The sequence below is a fragment of the Apostichopus japonicus genome, chromosome 17, assembly GCF_037975245.1.
Source record: "Apostichopus japonicus isolate 1M-3 chromosome 17, ASM3797524v1, whole genome shotgun sequence".
Taxonomy (NCBI): Eukaryota; Metazoa; Echinodermata; class Holothuroidea; order Aspidochirotida; family Stichopodidae; genus Apostichopus; species Apostichopus japonicus.
The window spans coordinates 20,947,594-20,968,137 of NC_092577.1; the positions used below are offsets into that span (position 1 = coordinate 20,947,594).

At 41.1% G+C, this 20,544-nt stretch overlaps 3 protein-coding genes across 3 annotated transcripts; 2 read left to right on the plus strand and 1 right to left on the minus strand.

The window, feature by feature from the left end:
* Positions 1-7,242: 7,242 nt before the first annotated feature.
* Positions 7,243-11,749, minus strand: LOC139954712 (uncharacterized). Its single transcript, XM_071954632.1, has 2 exons — positions 11,674-11,749; positions 7,243-8,003 (listed from the first exon to the last, which is right to left on the minus strand). Exons 1-2 carry the CDS (start codon positions 11,747-11,749, stop codon positions 7,243-7,245), a joined length of 837 nt encoding a protein of 278 aa, XP_071810733.1.
* Positions 11,748-16,696, plus strand: LOC139954713 (uncharacterized). Its single transcript, XM_071954633.1, has 8 exons — positions 11,748-11,763; positions 12,213-12,416; positions 12,742-12,901; positions 13,583-13,772; positions 14,603-14,701; positions 15,300-15,398; positions 16,042-16,140; positions 16,488-16,696. Exons 1-8 carry the CDS (start codon positions 11,748-11,750, stop codon positions 16,686-16,688), a joined length of 1,068 nt encoding a protein of 355 aa, XP_071810734.1. The 3' UTR covers positions 16,689-16,696.
* Positions 16,697-17,592: 896 nt separating this feature from the next.
* On the plus strand, positions 17,593-18,888 carry LOC139984556 (uncharacterized). The gene is made up of 2 exons (XM_071998493.1): positions 17,593-18,534; positions 18,725-18,888. Exon 1 carries the CDS (start codon positions 17,633-17,635, stop codon positions 18,353-18,355), a length of 723 nt encoding a protein of 240 aa, XP_071854594.1. The 5' UTR covers positions 17,593-17,632; the 3' UTR covers positions 18,356-18,534; positions 18,725-18,888.
* The last annotated feature ends 1,656 nt before the right edge of the window (positions 18,889-20,544 follow it).

Sequence of the window (20,544 nt, forward strand, 5' to 3'; positions counted from 1 at the left end):
CCAAAAACCAAAATATTAAAACGAGCAATAACTCCCATTGACAGGATCCGACATGGTTGATATTTTGGGACCAGTTGTGAATGGGGTAAGGGATCATTTAAAAACATAACGGTCATGTGATCCAAGGTCAACAAAGGTCAATCAGGGGACAAAAACTAGTATTTTTGCAATAACTTGAGAACCAAATGTCCGTGAAGGTTGGGAGTTACGCTATTGTAATCAGGGAGTCGACCCGCATGTAGGTGACCTTTGACCTCAGGTTGACCTCCGGTGACCTTTATCAGTTTTGTGGGTTATTTGAATTTTTGTGGCCATAATCGGATCTCAAAGGTACCTTCCGATCAAAATGGTCCATAGTTCACCCCTGTGCGACCTTCGTGTGCGAAGTTATCAGAGGTCAATGTTTTTTAATAAGTACAGTTAGGATGGTCGCACAGACTTGTCATGTTGCTTTTTGGAATCAGCGTGTCAAACTACATCTGACCGCGAGGTGAAAAGGTCAAAGGTCAAATCTTAAAAAAATATGCTAATTTTAGGAGATACGGGGCAAAACAAAACAGAACAAAGATAAGTTTAAAAATTTGTTGACATATCATACAGCTTTTTGTGCTGAATATAGGAAACCAACTCCCGCTTCAATCGGACACCCAGTTCTCAAACTATGAGGTGCCAAAGGTTGGTTTTGATACATTTCTAGCAATAACATTATGTGTGTACATTGTAGGTCAAACAAATTTTAGGACAGAGTGCACCTCATCAAGAGGAACATTTTTGATAAAAACCATAAGGTCATCCAAGGTCATTCAAGGTTGATTATGTGCAAAAAACTGCCAGCTTATGCTAATTTTTGCAACAACTTCTAGTCACGAAGTCTGACATGGCTGGTATATTACGACAAGTTGTGAATGGAGAAGGGACACATTTTCCAAAATAACCGTGATGTGATCCAAGGTCACCAAAGGTCATTTATGGGTCAAAATGTGTTTTTTCCCTCAATAACTTGTGAAACTACCACTGACAGGGTCCGACATGGTTGATATTTTGAGACTAGTTGTGAATGGGGTAAAGGATCATTTCAAAACATAACGGTAATATGATCCAAGGTCAACAAAGGTCAATTAGGGGTCAAAAAGTAGAATTTTTGCAATAACGTGAGAACCAAATGTCCATCAAGGATGGGATTTTAGGACAGAGTGCACATCATGAAGGAATATTTTTTGATAAAAACCATTAGGCCATTCAAGGTCATTGAAGGTTGAGTATGTGCCAAAAAATCCCAACTTATGCTAATTTTTGCAACAACTTCTAGTCACGAAGTCTGACATGGCTGGTTTATATATTAGGACGAGTTGTGGATGGAGTAGGGACACATTTTCAAAAATAACCTTGATGTGATCCAAGGTCACAAAGGTCATTTATGGGTCAAAATCTGAACACAGTGCTCTCATCAGTGTTGCCAGCGTTAGCGTTTTTACACTAGATGTACCTTTTTTTTGTGTCTTTTCTGGGGTTCTAGCGTACGCTTCTTCTAATTTTGGTACTTCCAGCGTTTCTGCCTCAAAGTAGTTTAATTTACCAAAACTAGACCATTTTTCAGATTTTGTACACGAAATTCTTACTTGGAGACCCATACAAATTTATTTGAGTATTTTTGCCCAATCTTCGGAATTTCCTACCGAAACTTTCCATATTTTTTCAATTTTTTTTGGTCACACTATCACTTAAATCAACTATTCAAAATCTATTTTGTCATCGGTGACCATTCATCCTACGAATCTGTGCTAATTTGACTCGAAACAATACGAAAGTTATGGAAACTAGCATTTAGCGGTTTCTGGGTTTTATTATGCAAATGTAGCGTTTTTTTCGTCAACTGTCGCTGGTAACGGCTGAGTGCTATCAGTTGATCTTTGTCGATAACTGAATACAACGTTGTATATACAAGCATTGCGCCGGTTGGCAGTTGGCTTTCGTGGAGTGCGGACGTGTTTTTCGCTCTCGCTCTTCATCTGTTACAGCTGTTATTGTACTGTGCTGTGCTATACTTCCCGCCAGGTGGGTGTGATAGCTTGTGTTCGTGTGTTTTCCCCAGTTCGTATATCGTTTGTTGTTTCACTATCCTGTCTTTAGTTTGTTTGTTTTTTGTTACTCCCCTGTGGCCTAGCCACCTTCGGTATCATGGCATCGCGCCGTGATTCTCGGATTGTTAAGTTGTCCTTCACCCGGTGAACAAGCGGTTCCACCGGTGCAAGTTTTTAGTATTTTGAAGAGCAAGGGTGTTGTTGTGCCTGGAGAGGTTGATGCTTTGCAAGCTCTCCAGGGTCGTAATACGTACGATTTACGTTTTACCAGTGACGTGGCCCGTCAGAAAGGTGTCACGTTGCTGAGTAACGTCGAGGGGATGACAGTTACTCCATACGAGCGATCCGTATGGGTAACTATCATCCACGTAGGACTAGAGGTGCGGCAGGAACTTGTAACGGTTTTGGGTCGGTTCGGGGCTGTCAAGGCTGCCAAAATGTGCTCCTATGCAAGCCCCTGGGGTGTTGAACGGGCACCGACAGGTTCGGATCGACCTGAAACAGGACATTCCCTCCTTCCTGTTTATAGCAGGGCATAAAGCCCACGTGCGGTATCCCGGTCAGCCCCGTACCTGCTTCAGGTGTGGGGAGACCGGGCACGAAGCCAAGGGCTGGCCAAACAAGAAATGTGGGCGCTGCCTTCGTCTTGGGCATGATAGCACCGCTTGCCCAAACGAGGTTGTGTGCTCACTATGTGGGAAGGGGGGGACATGTCTTTCGAGCTTGTCCCTCCTCTTATGTCTCTAGGACTAAGAGTGGGGGTAAGTCAAATTCCGACGCACCTACTACTTCACGAGAGGAGGGGGAATCTGGTGGGATTTTACCCTCCCCCGCACCTGGTTTACCCTCCCCAGTCGTTGCAGACCCCAACCCCGTGCCCGCACCGAGAAAGTCTCCACCAGCTTCCCCCATCAACTCGTCCAGTTCCGTCCCCAGTCCGCCGCCGGTATCGCCAGATCCGGAGGCTTTGTCTGACGGAGAATCGGTGGTCATCGATTCTCCGTAGGCTCTGTCTGACAGCGACTCCGGTGAATCGGTGATCGGCGAGCCGAAACGTGCCACTGGGACGAGCTGGTACGACGAAATGGGGGAACCCTCTCTTAAAAGGTCGGCCTCAAGTGACGACTCGGACGACGATATGTCGTCTAGGGCGCGCTTGAAGCTTACGGAATCGTCGTCTTCGTAGTTTTGCCCCACTGCCCTCTCATGGCCCATACACTTTCAGTTGCCACTTTGAACGTGAATGGCATGAGGGATCATCGCAAGCGCAGTCGCATTTTCCAATATTGTAAATCAATGGAGGTCGACTGCGTTTGCCTGCAAGAAACACATATTTTCGAAGAAGATGTCCCTCTATGGGCTTATGAGTGGGGTGGTGAGCTGCATGCTTCGTTTGGTTCGTCTTCATCCTGTGGCACTGTCATCCTTCTGTCACCTCGTCAGGCGGGTTGTGCCACTAGGGTGGAGACGGATCACGAGGGCCGATTGGTTTGCATTCTTTTCAAGTATCCACAGGGTAACATCGCCATTTGCAATGTGTATGCTCCCAATCGGCCTTCTGCTAGACGAGATTTTTTTAACACGCTGCCTTCCTTTGTTCCTGGTAGTGCGCCGTGTGTCATGGTCGGAGACTTTAACTGTGTCCCAGACTCTGGTCTTGACAGACTCGGAACTTCTGTGTCTGCTAGTCCTGACGCTGGAATCACAGAGCTGGACAGATTTACTTCGGCACACCTTTTGGCCGATGTATGGAGGCATATGCACCCGTGTAGTACGGGGTATACGTGGGTGAGGCCTAACGGAGAAGATGCCTCCAGGATAGATCGGGTGTATGCGCCCATGAGTTTTAAATTTTCGGGTTGCGAGACGCTCAGCTGTCCGCTCTCTGACCATGACACTGTAGTAGCACGTTTTGTTTTGCCTTCCGTTTTCCCGATCGGGCGGGGCCTATGGAAGCTTAACTGTCGGATTCTTGGCGAGGCAGAGTTCCGCCAAGGTTTCGAGACCAGGTACAAAGGATGGCAAACATTGAAGCCGGCCTTTGCCTCTACATCCCAGTGGTGGGATGATGTCAAGTTGCGCATCAAACGCTACGCAATTCAGTATTGCGTGACCCGCGCACGGCGTCGAAGAGAAAGATTCTCGAAGCTGTGCGCGGAGGTCAGGTTTGGCGACTCTTCGGCTGTCATCGCTTTGCAGACATATCTAGATGAAACGTACCACGGTGCCCGCGTCAGGGCCCGTGTCGAAGCGGTGGAAGCAGAGGAGCGCCCATCACTGAGGTTTTATCAGTCCGTAAGCTCATCGGCGGGTGACCGACGCGTCCCATCTGTGCGCGCTACTGATGGGACCGTGGTTAGTGACCCTCACGACATTGTCCGCGTATATAAAGATTATTATTCGAGTTTGTTTACGCGTGGCAATGTCGACTTGTCGGCACAGGCCGATTTGTTGCGGGGAATGTTAAAAACCGTTCCCCACGATGTAAATGATATTTTGGGGGGCGGAATAACCACTGTTGAGCTTTGGAAGGCGCTTTCGAAGATGAAGAATGGCAAGTCCCCGGGTTTGGACGGGCTTCCGAGGGAGTTCTACCGGGCCTTCTGGGCAATGATAGGACCCGATATCAGAGCCGTCTTCGAAGACGCCTTCCAAAACGGACTGTTAAACCAAAGTCAACGTCTGGGCATGATTACTTTGCTGCCCAAGTCTGGGGACCCCTTGAATCCTCACAACAAGCGTCCGATCACCTTGTTAAATGTGGACTACAAGTTGCTGGCCAAGGCTTTGTGCAACCGCCTTGCACTGGCTATGCCGCATCTTGTGGGTGACCTCCAGACTTGTGCAGTGAAGGGTCATTGCATCCAGCAGAACTTGTGGTTGATGCGCGACTTGACCGAATTTGTTATTGAGCGTGATCTGCCATGTGCATTGGTGTCTCTTGACCAGCAGAAGGCCTTTGACATGGTGGATCGCGGTTTTTTAATGAAGGTTTTGGAGACGTTTAAGATGCATCCAAATTTTCGTAAATGGATTTCTGTTTTGTATCAGGAAAGTGTCAGTTCTGTAATCGTAAATGGGTTTTGTTCGGAGGTTTTTGACGTAGAGAGGGGGGTGCGCCAAGGGTGCCCTCTGTCTCCATTACTTTGTTTTGTTTAGCGAGTCGCTCTCTCGTCTTTTGGAAAGGGACTCCAGACTTGCCCCATTCGTTGTGCCAGGGGGTGCCAAAGTGAAATGTATTCAATATGCTGATGACGTCACGTGTGTAGTTTCGAGTCTGGGCTCTTTTCATGCCCTCTCGCAGGATTTATCTATCTTTCAGAGAGCTACCGGGGCGAAGTTGAATCCGGGAAAGACAAAGGGCCTTCGTCTTGGTAGCTGGAGATACAGAGATTTACCATTCGGCGTGGTCGGATCAGAATATCAAAATTAATGGTATATGGTTCGGCTACGATGCACCTTGTGATGTCACCTGGAACGAGAGGGCTGAGGTATTTCAGAGCAGGCTCGAAACTTTTGGCACCCGCTGGCTTTCGATCTTGGGGAAAGTCACCGTTATTAATCGTTTTGTTTCGCCAATCTTGTGGTACCCGGGCGCGGTGTACCCAATTCCGCGTCGCGTCCTGGTGCGGTTGGAGAGAGCGATATTTTCATTCATTTGGTCGGGTGGTACAGAGCTTGTCAAGAGGGCGGTATTGTACCAAAAACTGGAGAAGGGGGGGACTAGGGGTGGTTCATCTGGGAAGTAAAATAACCTCTTTGTTACTTAAACAATTGTTTGTAGCGGTGACTGACCCAGGGTTGCCTTGTTCATATTTTGTACGTTTTTGGGGCGGATTGCACCTGCGTCGATGGGTCCCGGCGCTGTTTAGCAACAGAGAACCGCATAGTAGTACTCCAAACAGGGTGGTGCGTGTCATTTGCTCCGCTCTGATTGAGTTGCCCCCTGTTGACCTGTCACAGCCGGCCCTCGTTCACAGTTCGTTGCGGGATAGGGCCTTGAATGCAATTTTTGTACAGGGACGTCATTCTGCCGAAGTATGGCGTTCGGTGCATTCGAGGCTGAATGGTTGCAGGCTCCGTGATCTTGCATGGAGAATTGCACACGGTGCCTTGGTGACCAACCTTAAAGGGTATCATTGGCGATTGGGTGATGGACTGTGCCCAAGGATCGGTCACAGCTTAGAGAGTACCGCTCATGTTTTTTGGCATTGTTGCTTTGTATTAAACTTATGGGAGTGGTTCCAGACCTGGACCGACCGTGTTACGGGAGACCGTTCATGGTCGGTAGGACAGGGCTTTATATTATATGGGGTAGACCCTCCAGTTTGTTCGATTGCTGTATTGCATCGCATTATTTTTGTTTGCTCTATTGTGAAGAAACATGTTTGGCGGAATAGATGCGATGTGGTTTTTAGGGGGAAGGTTGCCAGTTGGCAGGCAGTCCTAGAGGCGGTGAAGTCGGACATTCGCCTTCAGATTGAAGGCGATTTTCGCCGTTTATCTGGGGCTGCCTTTTTTGGACGCTGGTGTGGTGGGGAAGGATTTTTCGTTTCGCTGCGTGCGGGTCGTCCTTTTGTAGCTTTTTGAATGTTTCTGCCGGGGGGGGGGGTGTTGGGCGTTTTTGTCGCTGCAGGTCGGCGGGCGTATTTTTTGGCTCGCTTGACCTGAGTTTCGTTTTTCAGAATCGGATGGTTCGGTAGTGCCGTTTGGCCGTGACGTTTTGTATTCCGCATGGCGGATCACGTAAAAAGCACCTTGGAATTCATGAAGTCACTTGGTCACGTACGCTTGACTATTTGCAATATTGACTCTTGGGCTAAGTGGGTTTGCTTCCGATCCACTTCCGTTGACTTGTAAAGTAGTCTGTGAATCTATTAGCTTCTTGTTTCTGACATCTACCAAAATAGAAAAGTTAGCAAGAAAATCTGCCCCAATGATTGGAGTCCTTATGTCGGCTAATATGAACACCCAGGAAAACATACGACGTAATCCAAGATCTAGTGTCATGGATCTTTCACCATGAGTTGTAATTACAGTGTTGTTAGCTGCGTGTGTGTGTGTTTTCTTTTTGTCGTCTAGTGTTGCTGGGAAAACACTTACTTCCGCCCCAGTATCAACTAGGTACCTGGTCCCAATACGCCTGTCTTTTACATAAAATTTACGACCTAAAAGTCCAACAGACGTCCCTGTCGCCGCTAGGCGCTGGTGTTGTCTTTTGGCGCCTGGTTTGCTTTCCATTTGCAAGGATCTTGGCATTCTTTGCCTCCTTCCCGAATCGCCAGTGGTAATAACACAGACTCCCCTGTTGGTCGAATCGTCGCCTTGAGGATGACCTTTGGCGGTTGCCGGTGTTGAAAACTGATCTATTTGGGGACCTGCTTCTACTTGCCCGCCCATCTGACAATTCTTTGACTTGCGCACTCAAGGTAGATACCATTACCCGGAGTTCTTCAATCACACTGGAGGCAGTTGCGCTTGCCTGGGATTGTACGGGTGATATGGTTGGTGTTTGGTTAACCTCTAAAATTCTATCTGCGATAACCGCAAGCTGCCCAATGTCCAGAGAATCACTGGTCGCCAGTATGGTTTGTGCAGAAATTGGGAGTCGTTGTAAGAATAGGGTTTTCAGTATGCTTTCCTCCAACTTCCTGTCTCCCAACAATTGTTGCTTGCGCCGCAACAGTTGACTGGGCTTGCGGTCTCCCAATTCCTCTGCGTTAATAAGCTGGTGGAGGCGTTTTTGCTCTGAAGTGGATATACGCGATATTAGCTCTGCCTTGATTTTGTCATATTGGTCTGTTGTTGGTGGTTTAAGTAGGAGGTCACGGACTTCCTCTGCTACCTCGGGCTGTAGGGCGGCTACCACGTAGGCATATTTTGTCGTTTGAGCGGTGATACCCTTAGTTTGAAATTGGGCCTCTATCAGAGCAAACCAGATGGCCGGGTCGTTTGGCCAAAAGGGGGGGGGGGTAGTTTGATGGAGACTGCTGACATGGTGGCTGTATGTTGTTTGGGGTGCTCAGTAACTTTCTTTTGTTCGTCGTCTCCTTCCGACATTCTTGTTGTATCGTTTTGACAATAAGATACTAAATGGTGTTTATTATTTCTAAATCTCTACAGAAATGTTCATGCATGAGGTTAAACCACTTTGGTTTGCACCGAGAAGTACCGTGCAGGCCGTCATACAGATCTTTGAAATTGTTTACCCTGGCTTTATATTTCTTCCCTGTGGGGGTATTAGTACGTTTGGTTGCTTTGCGTATCGAGACGTGCCAGGCTAAGGTTGTGAATTTTCTTCCAACTTGCTCCTCATTATTTAATTCATATATAGAATCATTGATCCTGTCGATCTTGTCGTTGAAATTGGTCTGAATGTCCTTCACTTCGCTCTGACTGTGTGCGACGACCCCACGATTTTGTTGGAACTTTTGGATGCTCGCGGGGGGTATAGTGGTAAAGATTACTATGGCTTGGGGTGGACTTCTGTGACTTTACTGCGGAAAAACTCTAAAGATAGATATTAATTCCTCCGAGGTGATAGTGGATGGATAAATAATTTTCGGCTTGGTCCTTGACTGGGCTTAATTCTACGAGGTCATTTATCCCTGCAGCCACTCGGACTACTGGGTAACAGTGATTGCTGCAGTGTCTTACTTGTTCCAAAGTGGGTTGAAGCAGATCATTCACCTTAGCACCCCTCGTTATAATGTATTTAATTCTATGATTGTAATGTTGTGGCTTAGAATATTTTTGAAATGAATGTGCTCTTGAGTCAGCAACAAAAATTAATTTGCAAAGTGTAGACATCAGTGATATATTTTACAGTGAAATTTTATGTTCCATTCTCAGTTGTTCGAACCTAAGAATCACGTCGGGGTGACCAATTTGTTCAGGCGGTATAAAATACTATAATAAAAGTTCTTACCTATTCCTTATGTTGGAAGTCTGGAATCTGCTTCACCGGCACGTAAGTCGTATTCACGACAGGAGTGAGGGCGACAGACAGAATTACACTACTGGTGAAACGTAATTCCTTTATATATATATATGCTGGAATTCGAACTGGATGTATAATAATAAAAAACGTTCATAGGCTTGTGGCATCCAACATAAAGGTGAATAGTGATGAACTGGATGATTCTATCCTCAACACAAATAAATATCGCGGTCCGCGGAGAAATGGAATGACGTATAGGCAAGCAGCCTAATGCTGATCGGTAACGCGATTTAATTGGTAGGCTACTTAGCCGAACTTCGTAAAGATGTGGAATTTCTCTTCACAAATAAACGATAAAATGTAGAATATATCACTGGTGAATACTATATATAATGTTCCTTGCTAAAAGCAAAGGAACCTATGTATTCAGGTTGGCGTGTGTGTGCGTGTGTGTGTGCGTTTACATTTCTAGCTGACCGAGGACTTGGACCTGATAACACACCCGTCAACCGAGGACCAAAATGACAAGCGAGGACTAAAATGCGGGTCCTCGGAAGAATATACGTGCAACCGCAACAAAGCTTCCCCCCTGTTATCTTGACGAAGTTTTAGCAAAGTCCACGTTTGGATCGTAAATTACGAATCTGTGTTACTGCCTACACACAGTTTCAATGACCAGTAAGTCACACACCTATCGATAATTTAATAGCGCCCCCAATTTGAACATTACGTGAAAAAAGTTTTCGCGCGCTCAGAGTCCTCGCTAATTGGTAAGTTTATGACGGAACGCTACGCAATCTACGTACGTAAGCACACACGTTGAATTCTTCAAAGAAAACGTCACTCAATTAATCACGTCGGTAAGGATCATTCCTGTTTTACATTTCTTTCGTTCATTTCCAACTTAGATTTGGTCAGGTAATAGTTTTGTTTTAGGGTATATCAAAAGTTTGACTTGGCTTTGTATGTGAAATTGTGAATATGGTTTTTCGTGACAGGTGAGGACTCAAAGTAGCAGGTAGCGTTAGATAGGTCAGACCTCAATACAGTAGCCTAACGTTTAGCGATATTATTAATACTATAATATCTTAAGCCTTTGTAACACAAACTAACTGTTTAGGTATATACCTATGCTAGCCTAGGCCTAGTTTAGTTAATATATACCACGCCTAGTAATAATCCGACTTCACAACGTTAGGTCCTCGCTTGTGTAGCCAAAAGTTAACATTGTTCGGCTCGGCTCACGTAACTTTTAAATGTGACGCATTCTGTAAAGTAGCAGTTGGCCTAGCCCTAATAGCCCAATAATTAACCTACAGTAGGCCTACTTGTACTACAGTACTAGCCTAAAATGGCACAAGGATATCTCTACATGGAGTGTCCCGATGTTTTTGATGTAGTTTTATCAATTTGTGATAAATATCACTTGTACTACAATTGTATTACTGTTGATGGTGGTATTGGCAATTTCGAATTCAGGCCAATTTGGATACTATTCTTTAACTCTGAGGAGAGCTTTAGATTAATTATAAGAATCATAGTGGACTTATGTTTGCTACCCTATGTCAGCTACCAATGGGTGGATGATTTAATTTTGGAAATTTTATACCATGGCCTTGATTGGATATCATAATTTTGTGTGTTGACATGGCTACACATGATCAATTAAATTTTAATCAACCTTTGTAGCGAGACATTTGGCTTGTGGCCATGGCGAGAAGGAGGCTCAAGGTAAGGATTGAAATGGAACTTGTGTTTCAGTGCAGTTATGTTAACTTTGTTAAACCTTTAGCCTGAGCTGTTTAACCATTTTCATTGTTGATCATTTTTTCAAAGATGCCCCCCCCCCCCCAGGAGGCTCCCAGAATATTTAGATAACGATTAATTGATAAATCTTAAGGATTATTACCATAATGCCAATTAACAACCGAATATATTGTTTGGAATATTTCTTACTAGATTTATTATTGATTTCTGTATAGATCTAGGCCACAGCAGTAACATGGAGCTCTAGTTTAGAGAGGCTCTAGACAAAGTTTTCCAGAAATCATGATTTATGAAGAAGGTGACCTCTCCATGTAATAGACCCCTCCTTGCTGTAGGTGCCCCAAAAAATTATGACTCTCCCCAAGACAATATGGCTTAAGTTGCAATCCATGTGATTTTAAATTATAGGTTCTTGTGATTTCTTCATTTAAGGAGCTCTGCCACTGTCATCTCAAGTAGTATCCCAGGAAAGAGGGTTACATAGCATTTTTCAAAGAGGTGGCTTAAAATAAGACTGCAATTTGTATTTTGTACTGCAAGAAAAAGCGATGAAAAGCAATGGGAAGGGAACCCCTCCCTAACCCCATCCCCAGGCTGCTGAATCCTCCCTGCTTTCTAATATTGCCATCTGTTTCTAGCAGTGCATGCAATTACTTTCTTCAGTACCCATGTACTGTATGTCATGTGTTCAATTAAAAAAATTCTTCCTAACTCATCTTACTTGCAATTTTTAGACAGTGTTTGAGTTGTGTTGGAAATTATAACCAATGTTTATAACATATTTTCAGCAGTTGAAAAGTTTAATGCACCATTAAACTTTCCATATTGTATTTAATTAATAATTATCATACTGACACCCTCTTCTCTCATTGATTTCCTCCTTACCTGCTGGACAACCACAACTACCTTCTCTTGTTTTGTTATTTTTATTTCTTGGGGCCAGTGGCACGGCACCAGCCATGGCAATTCTGGGAGGCAACAAGGGGGTCAAGCTATATATTTAATGGGGGAGTGCTAAAAATATAACACTGATATGGGGAAGGGGTCTAATGTGCGGAGTTTGCCATTAGCCTAGCTCCTTATATTTTTCGATAAGTAGAAGATCTGATAGGAGGAGGGAGGAAATTGCCATCCCCTCCCCCATAGCACTGCCACTGCTTGAGGCAGACTTTTTAAAAATGACTATTTCACATATGTCACCAGTTACACATGGGTGTTTAGAATATTGTTTTGATGATGTTAAAATTTTATCTTAACTAAATACTGTTTATTTTTTACTCAAATTGGCAAGATGATGGGCGTTACAATGCATTTTTATACGTTTCAATTACTCAAACAAAAATGACAATAAAAGGTTTATTGACCAAAGCTAGTTTTGAATCCCTTTCCTGGGCACAACCTGAACTGGTAAACAAGTCTTTGAGAATTAAGATTATTTCAAGCTGAATTAGAAGAAGTAGAACAAGAAGTACAAGAAATAAGAACTAGAAGTAGAATTAGTAGAACATTTCCCGCAACTGGTAGTAAAGAATATAAAAGATGCTACCTTTTACATCCTTCACAGAATACTTCTGAATTCACAACTCATGATGAAGACTTTGAAGTACTATTCATTAACTCCTACATAGGTAAGAACCACTTACATTGATGAATTTAATACATCTTACTTGTGGATGTGGGGGGGGGGTCATCGAAAGTTGTGCGTTACATACAGCACAGTTGGAGATAAAAGTTTATTATTGATGTAAATTGATTTACGTTTATGTCAACAATTCAGTTTGGTATATTGGTAATAGCTTTTCACTTGGTAAAGCATTTGATATGACTGCTGAAAATTGATCACTCAGGTGTTGACCATCATGTTTAGCATTGAAATAGTTTTGGCTAGAAACCTATCGTAGATGACCATGGAAAACAAAGCAGCTAGGAAAATCTTTATTTCCTAATACACAGGGAAAGGTCTGTTTGCCAAAAAAGACTTTGAAGGAGGCACATTACTGTTAGAATACTGTGGAAAGCTGCTAAGTGACAATGATGCAGCACATCTGGAATCTGAAAGTCCTAACAGGAGTGATTACTTGTTTTCCTTTCAACACAAAGGAAAGTTTTTGTGGTATGTTGTCTTCTCTCTGTACAGTAACAGTCATCCCCCTCCCCATTCAACAGAAAATGCATCATGATTATTGTATTGCTTTCATCAAGCCTGATGATATGTTTGAATATAGGCACAAACTTGCCAATAACGGTCCAAGAAAACCTATCATCGTTGTCATTAGTTATAGTCTAGTCTCACAATGGTGTACTTATGTTCCAAAATTGTGGCTGTTTTACAATTTATGAGTAACTTTAGAAATAAGCCCAAAACAGGGAGAATCACTACTGTTTTGATAAACAAATGCATGTCCCAGAAGGTTGGGAATTATATTTGATATTTCTTATATATATATATCTTATTTAAATAATTAGCTTTAAACCTTGAATCCTCCATTCATCTTCCTGTTGTTAATTTGAGATTTGGAATGTTTAGTAGAGTATATTGAATGATATATCATCTTTCAATTAGATGTTTTAGACATGGAAGAGTTAACCGTGGAAAGCTTGTATGTGATATGACAGTTATAGTCGCTACTTTAGAAGGATAGTCCAGGGCAAACTTTCTTCTGAACTATCTTTTAAGTCATGTAAATGCATCATATTGCAACACCTAACTTTGAATTTGTATTTACTTTCTAGGTTAAGCAAAGAAGGTTCTGATTCTGCACTTTGTACATTTTATATTTCCTTCTTTCCAAAGCATTGATGCATACTTCACAACCTCAAAAGCACGATACATAAATGATGCTAAAGAAACTCAAGCAAATACCTTTGTCAAGAAGGTGGAGGTGCATGGCGTTCCCCGTTTATTTATATATTCAAAGAAAACAATTGAAAAGGGGACTGAGATTCGATATGACTATGGAAATCCACACGCAGAATGGAGACAAGTAAGTTAAAAAATAAATTACTGCTGATAATTCTCAGTTCTCTTGAAATGAATTTTACATATTAAACAGGCACAAGCATATTATTATTATGATGATATTTTAACCCTTGATGCACAGTTTAAACAACAACAGAGACCAGAACAACTTGTGAATAAGTAACTAGGCTGTTATAATTATTTGATTGTTTCAGGGAGGTACTTTATGTAAGCCAACCTCAAACTGAGGTCAATAGACACCTGAAATGAAGTGAATAGGATTAGTGAGTGTCTGTTCACTTCAGTTTGAGGTTGGCTTACATGAAGTATCAACAGCTTTTCAACATGTCCAAGTCTCTCATATGTTTTGTAATCTACAATAGATTCACTTTCACTATAAAACTTGCCTTAATTTAGATTGTAAGCAGTAGTTAAGGGTCTGGTTTAATGTAACATCATGTTTGTCCAGATGCTATGTAGTCTGCTCTCACCGCTGCTCACAGAAGCTTGTCGTAGGTGGTTTACTTTTCATTTTTGTAACATTGTTACACAATTGCTGTGTCAGAAAGGTCTTCAGACAATTTTGTAGACACATCTGTCATTAAAGTAGTCAGTTCCATGTTATAAGGTGGCATATAGAACTTACTCATAACTTCAGGGAGCTTCATTAAGGAAGCTCATTGTTTCATGTAATATTGATTGGTGTAGTGTTGCATATCAAAATTCACAATGGTTCAGTGATTTAAACCTCAAAGCTTGAATGTGTAGTTTGATAGACCATTTTCAATATATGTTTTCAGATTGAATAAACTGTTATTTCTGGTTATTATGGATGTCATATTCTTTCAATTGCAGGACAAATGCTGTGACCTAACTACTGGAGGAGGTGATCCCCTCTTAGATGAAAACGCAGATGGTGAAAGTGACATTGATGAAACCACAAATGAAGGAGAGGTAATTCAGTAATGTTGTAAAGATCTTATGGAAACTAAATAATGTTAAATATGCATATCTCATTACATATTTGAATTAAACAGCACAAGAGTTCCAATTAAACAACATCTATTGCTTGTTTCATGTAATTTTTATTTGTATAGTGTTAGATATTAATATTCACTATGGTTCAGTGACTTAAACCTCAAAGCTTGAATGTGTAGTTTGATAAATTCCTATAAGACTATCAATGGGAGGACCTTACAGTATGTTTATTGTGCAAGTAGAAACATTTATCTACTGTCTGTTGCATTTGTTATGACATATTGATGTACAAAAATCAGACACTCTGGCTATTGATTTCCTTGTATCACCATTAACAATATAAGGAAGCTTGTTGTACATTTGTTTCCTTTTACATTGGTAGTTGTGTCAGATAGGTCCTCAAATGAACCAATTCCTTTGATTTTTGTAAACACACAGCTCTGTCTTTTAAATAGTAACTCTCCTCTTGTTAGGTGGCATTGAACTAAACTAAATGTTCTCACTCAGAGAGCTTCATTAGTAAGAATGAGGGCATTCTGTGGATATTATGGATGTCATATTCTTTCAATTGCAGGACAAATGCTGTGACTCAACTTCTGGAAGAAGTGATCCCCTATTTGATGAAAACGCAGATGATGAAAGTGACATTGATGAAACCACAAATGAAGGAGAGGTAAATCAGTAATGTTGTAACAATCTTATGGAAAGTAAATAATATTTAAGATGCATATCTCATTATATCTTCAGTAAACAGTGCAAGAGTTCCAATATGTTATACACCACTTGTGTTGCTTGTGTAGTGTTAGATATTAATATTCACTATGGTTCAGTGATTTAAACTCCAAAGCTTGAATGTGTAGTTTGATAAATTCCTATAAGACTATCAATGGGAGGACCTTACAGTATCTTTATTGTGCAAGTAGAAACATTGCTTTACTGTCTGTTACATTTGTTATGACATATTGATGTACAAATATCAGACACTCTGGCTATTGATTTCCTTGTATCACCATTAACAATATAAGGAAGCTTGTTGTACATTTGTGTCCTTTTACATTGGTAGTTGTGTCAGATAGGTCCTCAAAAGAAGTGATTACTTTGATTTTTGTTAACACACAGCTCTGTTTTTAAAATAAAAACTCTCATCTTGTTAGGTGGCATTGAACTAAACTAAATGTTCTTACTCAGAGAGCTTCATTAAGTAAGAATGAGGGCATTTTGTTTCCCAAATGCACCATTTTGTGGTAATATTGTAAGATTGGCTGAGTGAACTGCCATTACTGGTTATTATGAATGTCATATTTCTTCAGTTGCAGGGCAAATGCTGTGACATAACTTCTGGGGGAGGTGTCATCCCTTTAGATGAAAGTGAAAATGATGAAAGTGACAATGATGAAATCGCTGTGGGAGGAAAGGTATATAATATTTTAAAAATCAAGTAGAAAGTGAATAACAATAACATTTTTAGATGAAGAAACTGTCATTAATCATAACAACCTGTCAGTTATCCATTGACTCTCATTAGATAATATCAATCACAGCATTAGGATATGAGTGATGAAGTAAATTTATATTTTAAATTAGTTGGTGTGTTTCATTGTTTTGATTCACATAAATGACTACTTCATTGGCTACTTATTAAAGGTTGTAGATTAGTTTACATTTTTCTTTTTTGAACCACTCCTTACTTTTATTAAGATCTGAACTATGTCATTGTATCATTAATAAAACTCTCATGCACGTTGTTTGCTTCCATTTACAGGGAATCTTTTCAACACTTGTGCCATACTCAGATAGTGACAGTGATTGCTCATACATCATTCCCATGCCAACTTCACAACAGAGACGACTTGGAAGTAGTCTTTGGGGAGAAACATCAACTGAATCCTCCAAATCACCAAACAGAAAGGATTCTGCAGTGTGGAGAACCACCGCTACTGTGTCAATTCGCATGATCACATAGAACAAGACAGTAGCAGCGATGCTGGTAACTGGTCACCAGAGAGTGATGTTGAAGCTGAGGATGCCAGGGGGTCTAAGCCAGGAAAAAGATGTGAAAAGGAAAATGTTGCACCTGCTTCTTCCAGCATAAAGGTCATGAAAACACACAACAAAGGGAAAAGGAAATGGGACAAACACCAGTACTGTGTGTACTGTATGAAAACCTATGCAAAACTCCCAAGACACCTTGAACAAGTTCATTTGAAGGAAAAACAAGTTGCTGAAGCTCTGAGTTACGATAAAGGGTCATGTAAGCGTAAAGAACTCTTAACCCTGTTAAGAAACAAGGGGAACCATAGCCATAATGTTGAAGTTTGGCAGTCTGGCAGTGGCTGTTTGATTCCTGCAAGACGGACACCTTTTGACCAGTCACATGATGAGTTCCTTCCCTGTAACCTCTGCTTTGGTTACTTCTCCAGAGATAACCTATGGAAGCATAAGAAGAATTGTTTCATGGCATCTGAGTCAACCATGAAAGACAAGAGACACCAGTCAACATCTGCTCTGCTCCTACCATTTTCACAGGAAGTATCACAGAGTTTTAAAGACACAGTTTTTGCATCTATGACTTACGATAGCATATCGTTTGCTGCTAGACATGATCACATTATTGTTCAGTATGGGGAACGAATGTTTGCCAAACTTGGTCATGAAAGACATCAAGTGGGTTACATTAGTCAGAAAATGCGTGAACTTGCAAGACTACTGCTGAAAATCAAGGAAACAAAACCTGATGTGAAGTCCTTATATGACTGTATTAGTCCAAAACAGTTTGATACGGTATTAGAAGCTGTTCGAAACCTGGCAGGATTAGACCCCCAAACTGGGAAGTATAAGACACCATCGTTAGCTCTTAAGTTGGGTCATTCACTTTAGACATGTGCTTTGATTGTAAAGGCTGAGTGCATGAAATCAGAAGATCCAGTTAAAGAGGATCAGGCAGATAAATTTTCAAAGCTGGCAGTTATTGAGTGGGCCCATAAAGTGGGAACAGGTGCCAGGACAACACTGGAAGAACGCAAGTGGAACAACGCAAGTGGAACGCAATGGCCAAACATGCTACCACTATCAGAGGACATCAGACAACTACACGCTAAATTGTCTGAGGTAATAGAAGAGAAACAGAAGCTGTTGGCCTTGTCTGATGATGTAACAGCATGGTATGCATTAGCTGAAGCAACTCTGAGCAAGCTAATTCTCTTCAATCGACGCAGAAGTGGTGAAGTGCAAAGAATAAAGCTGGCTGACTTTCAACGCAGATGTCATGATCAAGGAAATGATGATGTAATGGACTCTCTATCATCTTGGGAGAAGACATTGTGTAACAAGCTTGAACGCATTGAGATCAGGGGAAAACGAGGGAGAAAAGTGCCTGTCCTTCTCACAAAGGAAATGGTACAGGTGATGGAACTGTTGGCTGCTAAGAGAACCCTCATTGGAGTCAGCCAGACGAATGATTATTTCTTTGCCCGCCCAAACTTCTCTTCTATGGAACCATTGAGGGGAGCTGATTGCATACGGAAGTATGCACTGAAGTCAGGTGCAAAGCATCCGTCTAACCTCACATCAACAAAATTAAGAAAACAAATTGCCACTGTTTTCTCAGATCTTATGTTTGAAGGACCATGAATTAGATGTCCTGGCGGGATTCTTAGGGCATGACAAACGTGTGCATCGAGAATATTATAGACTGCCCGAAAATACTCTACAAATGGCTAAAGTGGCACGACTGCTTCTATTAATGGAGAAGGGTGCTGTGGGGGAGTTCAAAGACAAGAAGTTAGATGAAATTGAGGTTCCTCTTGATGGTGAGTGAAGATCCTATTCTACAATCCCAATATAAAGTTTGTTATCTCCCTCTTGATGCATTATGTCAGCTGTGTCAAGAATGTCATGTTATTGAATTAATGATAAAGTACCTGGTCCACAGTAGAGTGTTTTGAGTAGCATCATACTATTGCTTGCTCTTAATGAATCTCTAATTATTATTCTGCTTAGATCCAAGCTATACTGATGAATCAGAGGGAGAATCTGAGTTACCATATGATGAAGAAGATTTGGAAACTGAAGACAAGGAAGGACAAAATGAAATTCACGAAAGTGAAGAAGAGAGTGACAGCCTTGCATCAACTAAAAAGAAAGGTCAGTTAAGTAGAGCAATGTGGCTTTATATATATTTATATATATATATATCAGCGTCCATAGCCTAGTGGTTAGGGTGTCAGCATACAGAGCGGAAGGCCCGTGGTTCGAATCCCGGTGGAGGCTGAAAGTTTTTTCACTGTTCTTGATTTTCCAACTCTCTATATATATATATGTATATATATATGTATATATATATATGTATATGTATATATATATATATATATATATATATATATATATATATATATGTATATATATGTATATGTATATATATATATATATATATATATATGGCGGAGTGTAAAGCCTAGTGGTTAATGCCGGCGTCTCCCAGTCATGAGATCCCCGGTTCGATTCCCCGCCGACAGCAATGTGTGTCGTCTGGCAAGGGTGTTGTTCAATAACAACTTCCTGACATGGACGTTAAATGGATGTGTGCCGAGAGATTGGCTTCGGTCAGCTTGCGAGTCTACAAGCCTCCATGGCTTCTTTCGCGAGTTCCTGCTTGCGGGAAGATCACATATACATACATGCGTACGTACGTACGTATGTATGTATATATGTATGTATATATGTATGTATATATGTATGTATATATGTATGTATGTATGTATGTATGTATGTATGTATACATGTATGTATATATGTATGTATATATGTATGTATATATATATATGTATGTATGTATATATGTATGTATATATGTATGTATGTATGTATGTATGTATATATGTATGTATGTATGTATGTATATATATGTATATATGTATGTATGTATGTATGTATGTATGTATGTATGTATATATGTATGTATGTATGTATATATGTATGTATATATATATATGTATGTATGTATATATGTATGTATATATATATGTATATAAATATATATATATAAATATATATATCATATACCAAATCATACATAGGGCTATCGAGTGGCCCCTTTAAGCAAAGGTACAGTAACCACAGTAAGTCCTTACGTCATGAGCGTTACGAGAAAGAAACATATATGGGACCTGAAACATATATGGGACCCTTCGTTATTTAGTGGAACGTACTCAAGCATTCCAATACACGCATGCGTAGATCCTGTCAATGTAACCTTTGTATTGATGAGAAGCTCTGTATCCTCCTATCTAAAATCCCGCATTTACTCAATAAGAGATCTGAATTCATCTCCAAGTGTCGCCACAATAGGCTCAAACCAATGAACCGTGCATGTAAGAAATACGGTTCGTGTTCCCCATAGAATATACCCGCGCAGCGAGTATTTGTTCAGTTGTCTGACGATCGCCGCCCTAAGGGCGTGAAACTCCGAGTTACAGCTGTACTTACCAAGGCATATACTTATATGTTTACGCCCTATCTGCATAGAGCACTCTTCTTGCAGTCCTGATTCTTTCTTGTTTATATAAATATATATATATATATATATATTATTAGACAAAACCAGAGAAATAAGATATGACTCATAATTGACAAATAAGGAGTAAGTTTGAAAAAATATATTGGAATATATACTGGAAGAGCATAAAGTATAAAGTTTACAACATCATTCAGCAGAAAAAGAAGTAAAATCGTGTAAGCTGAAGTGGCCATTTTACAAGTTTAAACCTTTTTGTACCTGACAAAATCATCTCAGAGAGTCAACTTTTGCCACTTACAATAAT

Bases quoted from the DNA above. Each gene is read 5' to 3' on its own strand.
- LOC139984556 (XM_071998493.1), top strand. From the start codon at position 17,633: ATGAAATCAGAAGATCCAGTTAAAGAGGATCAGGCAGATAAATTTTCA.
- LOC139954713 (XM_071954633.1), top strand. The intron at 14,702-15,299 runs GTAATTCAGTAA...TTTCAATTGCAG, and splicing joins AAACCACAAATGAAGGAGAG to GACAAATGCTGTGACTCAAC. The intron at 15,399-16,041 runs GTAAATCAGTAA...CTTCAGTTGCAG, and splicing joins AAACCACAAATGAAGGAGAG to GGCAAATGCTGTGACATAAC.
- LOC139954712 (XM_071954632.1), bottom strand. From the start codon at position 11,749: ATGGCTGGTGCCGTGCCACTGGCCCCAAGAAATAAAAATAACAAAACA. The intron at 8,004-11,673 runs GTAAGGAGGAAA...TTGCTCTGATAG, and splicing joins TAGTTGTGGTTGTCCAGCAG to AGGCCCAATTTCAAACTAAG.